Below are 14,815 nucleotides of genomic sequence, written 5' to 3'. Positions count from 1 at the left end.
GGCATTCCATATCAGATTTTAAACCTCTTTTTCTTCTTGTCAATATCTTTGGAGTTTACAGAATTTTCATAATTTAATTTCAATGATTCAATCCAAACCATTATATATCTATAATGGCTAATGAGGAGTATATTGTTTTGAAATAGCCGTCCTATTCTTTTTATTAGTTAATTAGATCGTTTTGTTTTATTGTACTATATCAATTTACTGTTGATACGAGTTCCGTAAATTTTTAGAAGTTGAACGTTGTACTATCATTGTAGGTTAAGATGAAATTTTTATTTATATTTAGGAGTATGTTGAATGCATTACTCCAGAAGTTCCTGAACTAAGCACAGTACTGTTTTCACAAAATTCTTTGTGTTATTTTTGTTTGTGTATTGATAGTTGTTACTACGATCTGTTGCTTAGTTTTTTTACTTTTAGCTGTTCATTGTATAAAAATATCGAATATATTGCAATTAGTTCACAATAAAAACTACTGAACTAGTTACGTTATAGAATAGTAATAAATTTATTATAAAGATGCTTTTTCTATGGAGTAATAAATAGATCAAATGTTCGAATAACCTAAGATGTCTGAGCCAAATGTGTACAAATGGTAACTTTAAAAAAATAAAAAAGCAAAAATGCATTTGTAAACAAATGGTATTGGAAGTCATACAATAAATTAATTATGTAAATCCTTACATTATTTTAATTTTATACTGTAAGATTATTTGGATTTGATAATTTTGCTACATGTATAATATAACTCCAAGAGAACATTGACGATGGATTTGTATGAGCCACACAAAGTAGATGAATTTGTAAGAGCCACACAAAATAGTCGGTATCAATACCACCGTTTTTCCGATTTTTAAATCTAATCACACTGAATCGATTTGTAATTGTAATTGTAATAACGCACTGCTACATGATTTTACATCCATACACTTAGCGCATCCACAATGGATGCCCTAGTGGAAGCCCTAGTGAGAGCCCTAGTGGTTGCCACGTCAGCATGCCCTATCTTTCTGCAATGGTGGAGCCCTAGTGCATGCCCTATCTCTTATCCACTTTTCATTTCAATTTTAAATCATTATTTTTTTTAATTTTTTTTTAATTACTATAAATTATCAAAATATATTATTTCAAACACCACAAATACAAAAAAAAAAAAAAAAAAAACATTACTTAATAGAAAAGTGGAACTACATCATACTTAGATTAAAAAAAAAAAACTACATTAAAACTAAAATACTAAAAAAAAGAAAAAGCAAACTAGCCATCTAAATTCAACCTCTGCGCCAAATTCTTGATCATATTCTTAGTCCTCTGTCGGGCTTCCGGATCGGTTTCTTCACGAAGGCTGTTTTGGGCGTCAAGTATAAACCTATACTCAACCACCTCGCGATAACCTCCGAACTCCTCGATCGCCCTGTCCATGAGCTGAGCAGATGGAGCAGTAGGCGCAGCCTGCGGGGGGCCGCGATCCAGACGCGCCCGCCTTCGCCTTCCCTTTGGCCTGGGCTTTGGCAGCCTTGGTACCAATGGGACGTCTAAAAGTAGACGTAGGCGTGCCGGAACTCCCTTCCGGCTCAGCGTTCAGATCCACGGGAGATGGGCCGCTTGCTCGTGTAATCGCCAGCCGGCGGTGTTCTTCGTCCGCTTCGGAGCCGAGGATCCAACCGGTATCCCTCCGTTGAACTTCCCCTTGTCCTTCAAGATCGGCCAAACATTGTACGGCTTGAACTGCCCGAACTGCTTGTTGGTACTCGGACAAGGACTTGTTGAGGACATCCTCCATGCTCTCACCGCTAGCTCTTCCGTCCCTGTTCCTGTTGTAGATATAGCAGAAGTTGTTGACGTGGAGCTTGATCCGATCCCAACACTTGCGCAGCTGAACCTTGGTCCGCTTGAACGCCCACTTCGGTTTCACCTCGTTGTAGCGTTCCTCAATGCGATCCCACATCCTGGCCGAAGTCTGGTTGTTGGAGGCTATCGAATCCTCCGATACATCAACCCAACACTGAGCCACCTTCAGGTACTCATCCAACTCGTAGTCAGTACGCCCTGTTGCGTACTCCTCGTTCGGCTCATCGTCTGGGAGTGGGACTGGGACCAATGGCGCCTTTTCTTTCCGCGCCATCTTCTTCTTCCCTTTCTTCGGCGGCGGCCGCACAGGGGCAGGAGGTTGCCCACAACTAGGCTCCATATCCTCAACCCGATACTCCTCGGTGCCGAAGAACGGATCGAACTCAGAGTCGAAGACGAAAGTGGATCCCACAGATCCGGGCGTCTCAACCTGGTAGTCTTCGTGGCCGGGCCACCGGGCGCCGCGGCCGCCGCTTCCTCCTCCAAACATCGGCATATCGTCGTCGACATTATACGGGCTCGGATATTGACTCGGATCCATTGTTGGAAGTGTGGATATTGAGAGAATATAGAAGAGAAAGTGAAAGGTTTGGTGTGTGAAAAGTGAAGAAAATGGAGTATTTATAGTGGTTTAAATTAGGGTTAAATAATTAAAAAAAAAAAAAAAAAACCGAAAAAATCGGGCTCGGGCGCGGCTCTGCAATGGGCGCCCGAGCTCACGCCCGATCGGTCGCGCTCGGGCGCGACCGACTGCTGCAATGGATGCCCGACCGCGCCCGAGCCCGATCTCGGCCGATCGGGCGCGCGATCGGGCATCCATTGTGGATGCTCTTAGAGCCCTTTAACTACGAGAAACCATGTCCTGTATTTATTGATTCAATTAAATAAAATTTTAGTAACGCCGACTTCGATATCTACACGTCCAGTTTATCAATTAAGTTAGATTTGAATCATTCATCCTATTCAGTACTCCCTCCGTCTCAAGGAAGATGACCCCTTCCTTAGGCAGCACAGGATTTTATACAACTTTATTTTATGTATTAAGTGGAGAGAGTAAAGTAAGAGAGAGGGAATAAAATAGAGATAAAGAGATTTCCATTTTAAGTAATGCCTCATCTTGATCGGGACAAACCAAAAAGGAAAGTGGGTCATCTTCAATGGGACGGAGGGAATACTTACTACTACTATAGTTGAGTAAAAAACTATGTAACGGGTTGATTTTTAATTTTTTAAACAAATGTGATTGGAATAGTGTATAAAAATCATAGAAATCAATGGGTTCCATTCTAATATCAATTGGTGACAGGAGAAGGGGCACATGAAACTTATATACTAGTTTCAGTTTTCTCTTAACACCGATGTGGGACAGTTTTATGTTACTTTTTTCTGTTTTAATTGCCAACAAAAAAATATGAGACATTTATTATTAGGTGGGCTAATTAGTTACTAACATTTTTATGATATACTGATATTTGATGCCTCAAAAATGCATTTTGGCAGTAAAAATTAAAGATTCATTTTGTCATTTTTAAACGTCCATCGTTTAAAGATTTATTTATATTTTATTAATTTTTTATTTACAATCTATTATAAAATATGTACTAAAAATAAGCTTCACATTTTATTTGTACTTCTTTCGCTTTTTTTTATAAAAAACAATGCGAAGTTAAGATGTTGTTTTAAGTGGACGAAGGTTCAGAGTCGAGCAAGCAATTTAATGGCAATACACCAGTTGCTATTAAACATGGGATATGATGTAAGCACATACGTCACAAGTTTCTGAATTACGCCTACTGATTATTGGCTGATGCTTTAAATAAGACTTCGTTATCAACTTGAAAACACAAATTCAATCGTCAATCCCATGACCGGACCATGCTATGATACTACTGTATTTACTTCATATAGTACTAATTTTGTTTCTTTTTATTTACTAGTAGTAATCAATTTCACATTAAGTCGGGTGTGAAACAACTAACAAGCATGACATGCTTTCTAGAGAATGGAAATCTATATTTTAAAGAGTTCTTCCTTATTAAGATAGTTAGGAAATAGTATTGTCAATTCAACAATTCAAGAGAATGGAAGTCCATATTTTAAAGAGTTCCTCCTTATTAAGATACTTAGTTAGGATTGTCAATTCAACTAATCGAATAGTCTGATAATTTAACAAAGTTATTTGATAAAAACTTTAGATAAAGATAGTATATTTGTGGTCCTCATGGAAATAAATAGCAATAGAGATTTTTGGACAAAAAATTTTGTTATATTTAAGTTACTACTACTTTTTACTTTAGGGAGGGTTTCTTTCTCATTTTACCTTTTTCGATCTTATGGGCAAAATTATCTATTACTACACTTATTGGTAAAACAATTACAAAATGGGTACACAAACTATACTATTCCATTCGGTTCCTATTAAATATCTCATATTTTTTTATTTGAATAGACTTTAATAAATATTTTATTTCATTTTATTATTTTTAGTAAATCGACCTCATATTTCACTAATTAACTCATTCTACTCACTATTATTATAACTCATACTTTACTAATTTTTTCTCTTACATTTTTTTTTCACAAAGTCAAATAATTTCATATACTCGCACCAGTCAATTTTTTCACAAAGTCAAATAATTTCATATACTCGCGCCACTCAAATATAACCCAGTAAAGCGAGATAATGTTTCGTTCTAGGCATCCAACTCACAACTTTAAGTAATTTCGTCTTCTTGGATTTCAAATGTGTCATATACCTCATGGGCCAATGTCAATTGTAATATTCGAAGTTCAACTTCAAATATCCCCTTTAGCTTATTGTTACAAACAAAATATATAAATCATTAATCACATAATTATACTTCTATAACAGATCCAATGTAATTACATAACGGATAGGTATAAAAGCAATGACATAATACTTAAGAGGTATCTAACTTCATTCATCCAAGAAAAAATAGTCATGATAATAGATTTAGTGTGGGAATGTAATCAAACAATAGTATTTAGATTCCAGAGCGCCAGTCCATGATAATAAATTTAGTATGGCAATGTAATCGAATACACCCTCCGTTCCAATTAAGTGAGACAAATCTTTTGATCATAGAAATTAAGAAATTATATTGAAAAAGTATTAGAGAGGAATAAAATAGAAAAGATAAAGAGAGAGTAAAGTACATGGTGGAATAAAGTAAGAATGGTTGGATGTTTTGTTTTTTATTTAGAAAAGGAAATGACTCAACTTAGTTGGGACGAAGGAAGTAATATATAACTATGTACTCCCTCCGTCCCCAAAGAATATTCACTTTGAGTTTGATATGAGTTTTAATGTAAAATTGGTAAAGTAAGAGAGGGGTGGAGAGAAAAAGTAACTAAAGTATTACTAATAGTGAAGAGTGAGTCTCACTTTATTAGAGAGAAAAGACTTTTCAAAATTAAAAAATACACATTCTTATAGGACGGACTTAAAAAGAAAGAATCCATATTCTTGTGGGACGGAGAGAGTATTTGATAATAACAACTTACCAATTTTAGGAAATTATATTTTAAAATTTGACGTCCATATATGACCGATAATGTCAATATAATATCCATTTAAACTTGGTTGGCATTTTTATGAAGCGAGTTAATATTCTTATATTTTAATTACGATTGACATTTTTACGAAGAATGTTGCTATTCATATATTTTAATCTTTTTGTTCCATTCCCTGGATCCATCCATTCATATTAGATAGTTGTTATCCATTAAGATAGTGATAATAATTTAGTAAGACCCATTTAGTGTGAATCACAATTAATTCACATATATGGATAAAAATTGGGATAAATGATTATTTTAGGATAAGTTTAAATAATTGGATTTAATTTTCAAATTAATAAACGGGAGCATCAAATGTGAATGGAATACAAATTAGAGATGAGCAAGTTGCTGGAATTTAAGGTCAGCAAGAAACATAATTCTTTGAAGAAACAACTCATGTATTCATTGTCTAATTGATTCTGTTGTCCGACAATTATGAATTTGTATGTATCCTCATTCTATTACAATGTAAATAATGTCACCCCTAATAGCATATATTAATTTTCCTGATCTAATTTCAACAAACATTCGAAAGAGGACTTTTCGTGGTGGTTGACGAGTGGCAAGGATTGCTCTGTTTTTTAGGTACAAGAGTAAGAAAAGTAAAAGCTTTATTTATAAGATTAAGTGGCGTTTCGAAAAACAAAAATTAAAAAAGTGAATAAGGCTAAATAATAAATACCTTGAAACATAGTACTTCCTCCGTCCCGGAGTATTACACTCACTTCTTTTGGGCACATTATTTAAGGAATTGATATTTAAATAGTTAAAGTGGAGAGAGTAAAGTATGAGAGAGGGAAATGTAGGGGAGAGAAGAGAGAAAAAAGTAGATGGAGAATAAAATAAGAAAAATGTTTTTTACTAGAAAAGGAAATGAGTCTAATATGTTGGGACATCCCAAAAAGGAAAGTTAGTCTGATACCTTGGAACGTAGGGAGTACTATTTCCCTTTCACTCGATTCTTCATGCAACCCGGAAGGTAACGCACTATAATGTCAACAACAAAAAATGAGAAATTCGACCATAAACATTTTTCAACAGAGTAGATATGTGATAGGACTCAGAGTCATAAAAAAAGGCTACAATCAACGAATATAGTTTGTGAGATAGTATAATAATATACACGAGAATAACCGGTTACATGACGAAATATTTGGAATATTGTAAAGTCCCATTTTGTCTTTTTCATTCGTTCTAGTTAAAAATCTTATTTCATTTTTATTATTTTTGATAAATAGATCTGATATTTCACTTAATCATTTAATTCACATTTTATTATAAAATCAATACATTAAAGTATGATTCATATTTCAATAACTTTTTTCACCACTTTCATTTATCATTTTTGTCTGATCCTCATTACAAATCTCATTTCACGTTTATTATTGTTGGCAAATGGATCTCATATCTCGTATAGTTTTCCACCCTAAACTCTAATCAAACGCAAATCCCTTTGTATTGATATGCTTATATCCATATTCCATAATATTGATATGTTGTATGTATATCAATATATTTTCTTCACGTTATGATGATATAATTAATATATTGTCGGGTTAAATTTTCTTATAAATATGTTTATTATTTTTCATATAATTATTTCTTCAACATTGGAAACGGTATATATTTTAATGTGCAACTGGTGAAGTTAGAGAGAAATTGAAAGGAAAATGTTATTGGAGTATTGTTAGTGGAGAATGACACCCACCCCATAAGAAAGAAAAAAAGTTTGCTTAAATAGAATTGATCTATTTTTGAGGATATTCTAAAATGAAAAATGCGGTCTAGTTTTAAGGAACGGAGTAACTGATAAAGCAGGAGCAAGATAAAAAAAAAAAAGTGAAAATATATTAATATAGAATAGATCTACCTCTTATTAAAGAGAAAAAAATATATCAAAAATAGAAGTGAGACTATTTTATTTGATCGTGTCAAAATGGAAAGAATGTACTCCTATCTTTTATGAAATTGAGTAGTACTAATATAGGAGTTTAGCATCTGAGGGTGAAAGACTGAAAGCGTCCAAAGACCGGTTGCTCTACATTAATTAATTCAATAGCACATAATCCTATTTAGGAACAAGTTATCTTTTATTAATTAATAAAAGAAATAGCTTGAATAAGACATAATCTTGTTATTTGTTAAAAAATTGAATAATTGATAGAGTAATAAACAAATTATTCACGCATGCTGAGGAAGGCTCACATCACACTATTAATTGAACAAAATAATCAGTCCGAAGATAAGCTAAAAAAACATCATTAGCGAAGCAAAATTTGAATTTATTTTACTTAACTAACAACTGATCGATAGCAACATTTAAACAATAAATCAACCTCCCAAACACCGGCAACCGCCCGGGTCTGCATTCATCTACTATACCGTAACAATATGGAGTATTTTTTTTCTAATTAATTTGTTCTCATATATACGTTATCATGGAGTGTCATCTTCACGTTCACATCATGGAGCATCCATTCGGATTTTCGTCGCTGAACATTTGATCGTTCATGTACGTTGGCGGTGGAGGTGGAGGTCCCTGAGCATATTGCACGACGTAGCCCGTGTTACCGTAGCCCTGGCTAGGTGGGTAATCTTGATAGTGGTTAACTGGGAGGCCATAATCTTGATTGTAATAATTTTGATTGTAGATAGGCATGGCGTAGTGCGTTTGTAAATTCGAACCACGATACTCCATCTTGTTCACTTCTACCTTAGTGTCTTTGCTTTCGTCCCCTGCCTTCGACTCTGCTCCCTTCTTGTCGCTGCCGCCCTCCTTTTTGTCTCCTCCGGCTTCTTTTCCTTTCTTGTCACCACTGGCGTCGTCTTTCTTTGGAGGAGGAACGATTTCTACACCTCGATTGAGTTTTTCTTTCAAGTATGATGTGAGTTCCTTCTCGTTCATCGTCCCAGTTACCGTGACCAGGTCCTTTGCTAGGTCAGTTTTTACCGAGTGCACCCCTATAATTAAATCAAACCAACTCACAAGTCACATACACATTCATGAAAGACAGCAAGATTAAAATTAATTGATTATTAAGTGTGACCAAACTCACCATCAATGTGCTTCGTTATGACTCGCTTCATCTTATGCGCGCACCCGTCGCAGTGCAGCCTGACTTTCACCACCACTGTACTAACCGCAAGCTGGAGTAGCAAATATACAAAAGAGTTAGTAATTGATTAATGAAGTTTGCTAACAAACTAGTACAAATAAAATTAAATGGTCACTTAAAAAGATTATTAATTAGTTCTATAATTCACCTCTTTAGATTTCTTTTCATCTCCTTTCTTCTCCTCTGCCTTCTTCTCGTCGGCCTTCTTATCAGCAGCGGCGGGCTTTTTTGGCTGAGGAGAGATTAGCTCAACCTTCTTTTTGGTCTTGTACTCAACCCTCTCGCGCAGTGCCGCCGGGTCAACATTGCCGGAGACGGTCAACTTCTTAGCCTCACAGTCAGTCTTCACTTTCTCAACACCTTCACAAACGTGCAATGCTATTTATTAATCAAATATAATTAAATTGATAACGCTGATATTTAAAATACACGTTTTCAATAAATGTAGGGAATTGAAAAAGAGCCGTTGAATAATGATATACATTGAAAGTTTTTACCCTGAGATCTCCGGAAAGTTCTATGTTAGTTGCAACGAACTCATAAAAATAGTAGTAGCTCACAGTTTTTGTAATTGTAATAGTACGAATTTTTTAATTATAATTACCGTATAACAATAAAATGTTGCACTACCTCTGAACCCAGAAAATTAGGTGTGGTCGGAAAAACAAATAGTAACTCAGAAAGAGATACTGAAATTAATTGGGAAACTTCATTCATACATCTAAATTATCAAGAAAAGCGTGTTCAATTTCATCTCTCAAACATCTACAAAGAAAACAAAAGGTCAATTTTTTTCCAGGTAATTTACTTGTAGCTACGGCACTACTAATTAAAGTTATTAATCTACCAATATAAAATTATTGAACTGAATTTCTTTCCAAATTTACACGGAAAAAAATTGAATGAATTAAAAATTTAGGAAATTTGAGTACCTTCGAAATGGCTAACGGCTCGTTTGACCTTTTTCGCGCAACCTTCGCAATGCAAGTCAAGCTTCAACAGAACCTCGATCGGCCCGGCTTCCTCCTTCCTTCCGCCGCCTTCCGCCGCCTTCTTCTCCGGAGCCGCTACCTTCTGAAAAGGGGAACAGAAAAGTGAGCAAAACCACCAATTCTCCAAACAATCAGAGGTAGAGTAGAATTCACGAATTGATAAAATTACTATGATTTAGATTTCGAATTTACAATCAATTACCTCTCCCATTTCACAGAATCTCCTCTGTTTAGTTAATTTGGGGAAAATTAGAAATTAGTGTGAATACGAAACTGGGGATTGGTTTGAAGAGGGAAAAATGGAGGCAACCGCTGCGGTATATAAAGAAACCCGGAACAGCGTAACTGGTAGGTGCGGGCCCACTTCTAGGCCCACCAAAATTAAAACGAAGCGAAAAAAAAATATCTGGAGCGAATAGAGATTGAAAATGTGTTTTGTGTGGGATCATGTATGTGTGTGTGGGAGTCATGGTATAAGCGTATGTTGGATTGGGAATGCAACGCCCGCCGGATTAGACTGGATTGTAATCTGCTTACGTGGCAAATCAGCCGTTTTTCACTATAATCACTGATTACTAATGACCACGACCCCTTTAATTACTATTCTCTCCATCCTGGCTAAGATGACACATTTCTTAACTGCCACGGAATTTTATGAGTTATTAATTAATGTATTTAATTAGAAATATAAAAAATGGGTTTAAGTATTAAAATAGAGAGAGAAAGAAAGATGAATATTTAAATAGGGATGAAAAAAAGTAGTTGGATGTATTAATTAAAGAAAGAAAATTACCGAAAAAAAAATGTGTCATCTTAGTTGGGATAAACTAAAAAGGAAAACATGTCATCTTAAGTGGGACATAGGGAATATATCTTTCTACCCAGTGCATGTTTGATAAATTGGTAATAGCTAGATATAGATACTTATATGATTATTTTTAAATGTTTGATATCATAGTTAACCTATCATGTAAGCTTGTGTTATTTCTCTATGGCTCATCCAAGCCCGCAGTTTTTTTCTCAAAATATAAGGATATGTATCTCACAAATTTGTTGGATAGCATTTCTGCCTCACCAAACAACAACGAAAAAACCCGTATTTTAACTTATCTTGACACGAAGTCTGCATTTGTTATCTTACTTTGCAAATCTTTTTATATCTCATCTTTCTTATCAAACGAGCCTTTGCAACGAAATAGGGTGGACTTGGTACTAATTACTTTGCACATGCTTCCAAAGGCACAAAAGTAAGGTGATTTTTTTTGTATAAGCTAAACCACAATGGTTAGAATTATTTACTATATTTATGAGTAATTATTTAAGCTTAATACAAGACGTGTGCTCATACGTGCCTTCATCTTTTTCATGAAATAGTTTGATGTCGTAAGATTACAATTTACGTCACTTTGCATTGTAACAGAGGAACACACTGTATTTCATTAGTAAGGTGATTTTTTTTGTATAAGCTAAACCACAATGGTTAGAATTATTTACTATATTTATGAGTAATTATTTAAGCTTAATACAAGACGTGTGCTCATACGTGCCTTCATCTTTTTCATGAAATAGTTTGATGCCGTAAGATTACAATTTACGTCACTTTGCATTGTAACAGAGGAACACACTGTATTTCATTAAATATTTTAGTTGTCTATTAACCAAAAGATCTTGGGAATTCTTACTCAGTGTAGTGAATTATGATTGACAAGGACTACTATTTCTGAATTTGATGTGAACCGTGGCATATACTCAAATTAATGTGACATGGTTGTAGTAATTTTCGTCATAATCGTTCCACCCCAATCAAGTGGCATCAATTTTCTTTTTCATTAGTTTTCAATAAATTGACACCCTTATTTTTTACTCTCTCCGTCCAATTTAAGATGACCACATTCTTAAGTGGCACGAGATTTTAGGAGGAGTTGTTAGGTGGAATAAAATAGGAGAAAAAAAAATAGTTGAATATTTTAATAAGAAGATAGGAGAGAGGAGGTTATTTCCAAAATTAGAAAATGGTTATTTTAATTGGAACAAATAAAAAAAATAAAAGTTGGACATCTTAAATGGGACGGAAGGAGTAGTATTTATAGTAATGAGCCTCGCTTAAGTGTGCATTTGGTGACGGTAACCGGTGAGTTTTTTCCTAATAAATAACAATTAATTGACATACTTAATTTAATTCAAATATTGAATAAATAACAATAACCGGTTACTTTTTTCAGTTTTCTACTCTAGCATCTTGCATTTTTGTTAATCTTCGTACTAAAAGACGGCATATAAATCATATCCGGCTTCGTCTTTTTCACTAACGTATTTTAATTATAAACACACATGATTAATGCCATATGGATACACAATTTATATTATAAAATATAAAGAACAAGTATATTTAAAAAAATTATTGCATAAGACAAAAGAGAATGAGAACGATTCTTTCGTCCTTTTGTCCTTCATAAACAATACTCCACTATATTGCATTAACTTTCAACAATTAGATGTAGAAAAATTAACAAAAGGAAATGTGATTAGAGGATTATTGCCACTTAAGCGTGCGTTTGGTGACCTTTTAATTTGGTTGTTATCAATAATCATATTCAAATAAATAGAATCTTCTATTTCATCTATGTTGTAATCGTACTACACAAATCTTTTTAATAATTAGATGTACTTCATTGACCACATTCACAAATTTGTGTACTCAAAATAATTTGCTGAGAGTTAGGAATACAATAACGTACTACTACTAAAAATTAGCGGGCTATGTTACACGTACAAAAAAAAAGTACTACTACTACAAAATTTCAATAATTGATCCCCTTGGGTCTATTTTCTTGATTATTATATGTAGCTATAAATTTGCTTGTGTCCATCCCTACGAATAGTTACCTTGAATTTCTCCTAGTTCGGAACAATAATTCATTACTCCCTTCGTTCCCTATTAGGAGTAATATTTTAACTGGGTACGGATTTTAAGAAATATAAAGAAAAGTTAGTTGAAAAAGTTAGTGGAATGTGGGACCCACTTTTTTATATTAGTTTTATAATAAAATGTGAGTGAAATGAGTTAATGGAATATGAGACCTACTTACCAGTTATGGTAAAAATAAAGTGCTACTCTTAATTGAGAACGGACCAAAACGAAAATTAGTAACTTTTATTCGGGACTGAGGGAGTAATTGAGGAAGCAATACTTTAAAGGTCAAATTTGTAGCGCGTATGCTTATTGGTTTAGGACTTTAGGTAGGTAACCCGTGACGTGACATATAATCAAATTAATTTATAGCCTAAAACGTGGCCATTTTATTCGTTTTCTTTAATTTGTTCCATGTAATACTAAATTTTTAATTAAAATTATTTTCGCGGTTATGTAGTTTAAAAACTAATGAATATACCTATACTTCTTCCGTCCTATAAAAATTATATGCGATGGATAGAGATGAGAATTAAGACAAAATTGGTAAAGTAAGAGAAAAATGATACTCCCTCCGTCCCGGAGTATTAGACTCACTTCTTTTGGGCACATGATTTAAGGAATTGATATTTAAATAGTTAAATTGGAGAGAGTAAAGTATGAGAGGGGGAAAAAGTAGGGGAGAGAAGAGAGAAAAAAGTAGGTGGAGAATAAAATAAGATAGATGCTTTTTGCTAAAAAATGAAATGAGTCTAATATGTTGGGACATCCCAAAAAGGAAAGTTGGTCTAATACCTTGGGACGGAGGGAGTAGTTAAAGTAATGTTAATGAATAGTTGGATCTACATTATTAAATCGATACTCCCTCTGTCCAATAAAAATATGAGCAATGGGTATGACACAAAATTAAGAAAAAATTGGTAAAGTAAGAGAGAATGGAAGAATGATAGTTAAAGTAGTATAGTGAGACCTACATTATTAAATCGATTTAACTTTAAAAAATGGAATGCACTTATTATTGTGGGACGAACGAAAATGGAAAGTGTACATAATTTTATGGGACAGAGGAAGTATAACTTTTCAAAAATGGATGCGCATATTTTTATTGGACAGACAAAAATGAAAAGTGTACATATTTTTATGAAACGGAGGGAATAATTATTTAAGAATCCTCTTTATCTGTGTAACTTTTGAGAACATATATTACTACTATAATAAAAGTTATCCACATCATTAGAGCGTAAGTATTACTATCTCGGTCCCTGAAAATTTGTCCTATTTTCTATTTCCATCCATCCCTCAAAATTTGTCCTATTTCATTTTTACCATTTTTGGTAGTAGACCTCATATTCCACTAATTCATTCCTACTCACATTTTATTATAAAACTAATATATAAATGTAGGACTCACAATTCACTAACTTTTTCAACTCACTTTTCATTACATTTCCTAAAACCCATGTCGAGTCAAAGTGGGACAAATTTTAGGGGACGGAGGTAGTACAATTTACAAATGATAGTAAGAGCATCCGCATCGCGTCTCGATACGGGCTCGATCTCGTCTCTCCAAGACGAGACCGCATCAAGACAACGATGCAAGCTCCCATCTCGTCTCCGTCTCGTCCCGTAGCTCGCCGCGGAGAGCAAGCTGGCGAGCTCCCGTTCGTCCGTGACGCCCACTCGCCGGCCCGCGAGTGGGCGTTGTTTATATCCGTTGAAAATGTATTTTTTACTTATTTTTTTTAATTCCAAATAAATTGAAAATTAAAAAAAAATCCCAAAAAATAAATTGTAATATTAGGATTTCAATTATGTATTTTTCGTATTTTCGGATGTTGTAATTTTCAGTAGACGCACATGATCGTCACTAGAAAACTCCTTCTTCTGCTTCTTTGCCTCCATTTTTTTTTATGATTTGAGTTTTGAGATTTTGAATTTAAGTGTGCAATTTTTAATTTCTAGTATTTTAAATTATGTCTTTTTATTTTTTTAGGATTTTAAATTGTAATTTTCTTTTATTTAATAAAGTGTGTTTTTATTAATTGAATTTATTGGAAATAAAAATAAAAAATGAAATTGAATGAATAGTCAAGGGATGAGAATGTTAAAAGATGGAGGGATGCAGGTGTTGTCTCTTCTCTCTTAATTAAGAGATGGGGTGAAAAGTACAGTGAGGTCCATTAAAAGTGAAGGGATGAGACGGTATTAAGATGATTAAGAGACATAGATACGAATGACCTAAGTTTGGTCTAAGTTTGCTAGCACACATGTTATTTAATTATTACTACTCCACTCATTAGACTTGTAAAATAAATGTACTACTGAAATGTGTTACTACTGTAAACAAATCAGATTCA

The 14,815-nt window shown here is 34.0% G+C and overlaps 1 protein-coding gene across 1 annotated transcript; it reads right to left on the bottom strand.

Moving 5' to 3' along the window:
* Positions 1-7,627: 7,627 nt before the first annotated feature.
* Positions 7,628-9,891, bottom strand: LOC125204211 (heavy metal-associated isoprenylated plant protein 3-like). The gene is made up of 5 exons (XM_048102804.1): positions 9,750-9,891; positions 9,488-9,629; positions 8,704-8,915; positions 8,496-8,586; positions 7,628-8,400 (listed from the first exon to the last, which is right to left on the bottom strand). Exons 1-5 carry the CDS (start codon positions 9,756-9,758, stop codon positions 7,898-7,900), a joined length of 957 nt encoding a protein of 318 aa, XP_047958761.1. The 5' UTR covers positions 9,759-9,891; the 3' UTR covers positions 7,628-7,897.
* Positions 9,892-14,815: the final 4,924 nt, after the last annotated feature.

This window comes from Salvia hispanica, chromosome 2, assembly GCF_023119035.1.
Source record: "Salvia hispanica cultivar TCC Black 2014 chromosome 2, UniMelb_Shisp_WGS_1.0, whole genome shotgun sequence".
Lineage (NCBI taxonomy): Eukaryota > Viridiplantae > Streptophyta > Magnoliopsida > Lamiales > Lamiaceae > Salvia > Salvia hispanica.
This window is presented reverse-complemented; position numbering and strand designations above follow the sequence as displayed.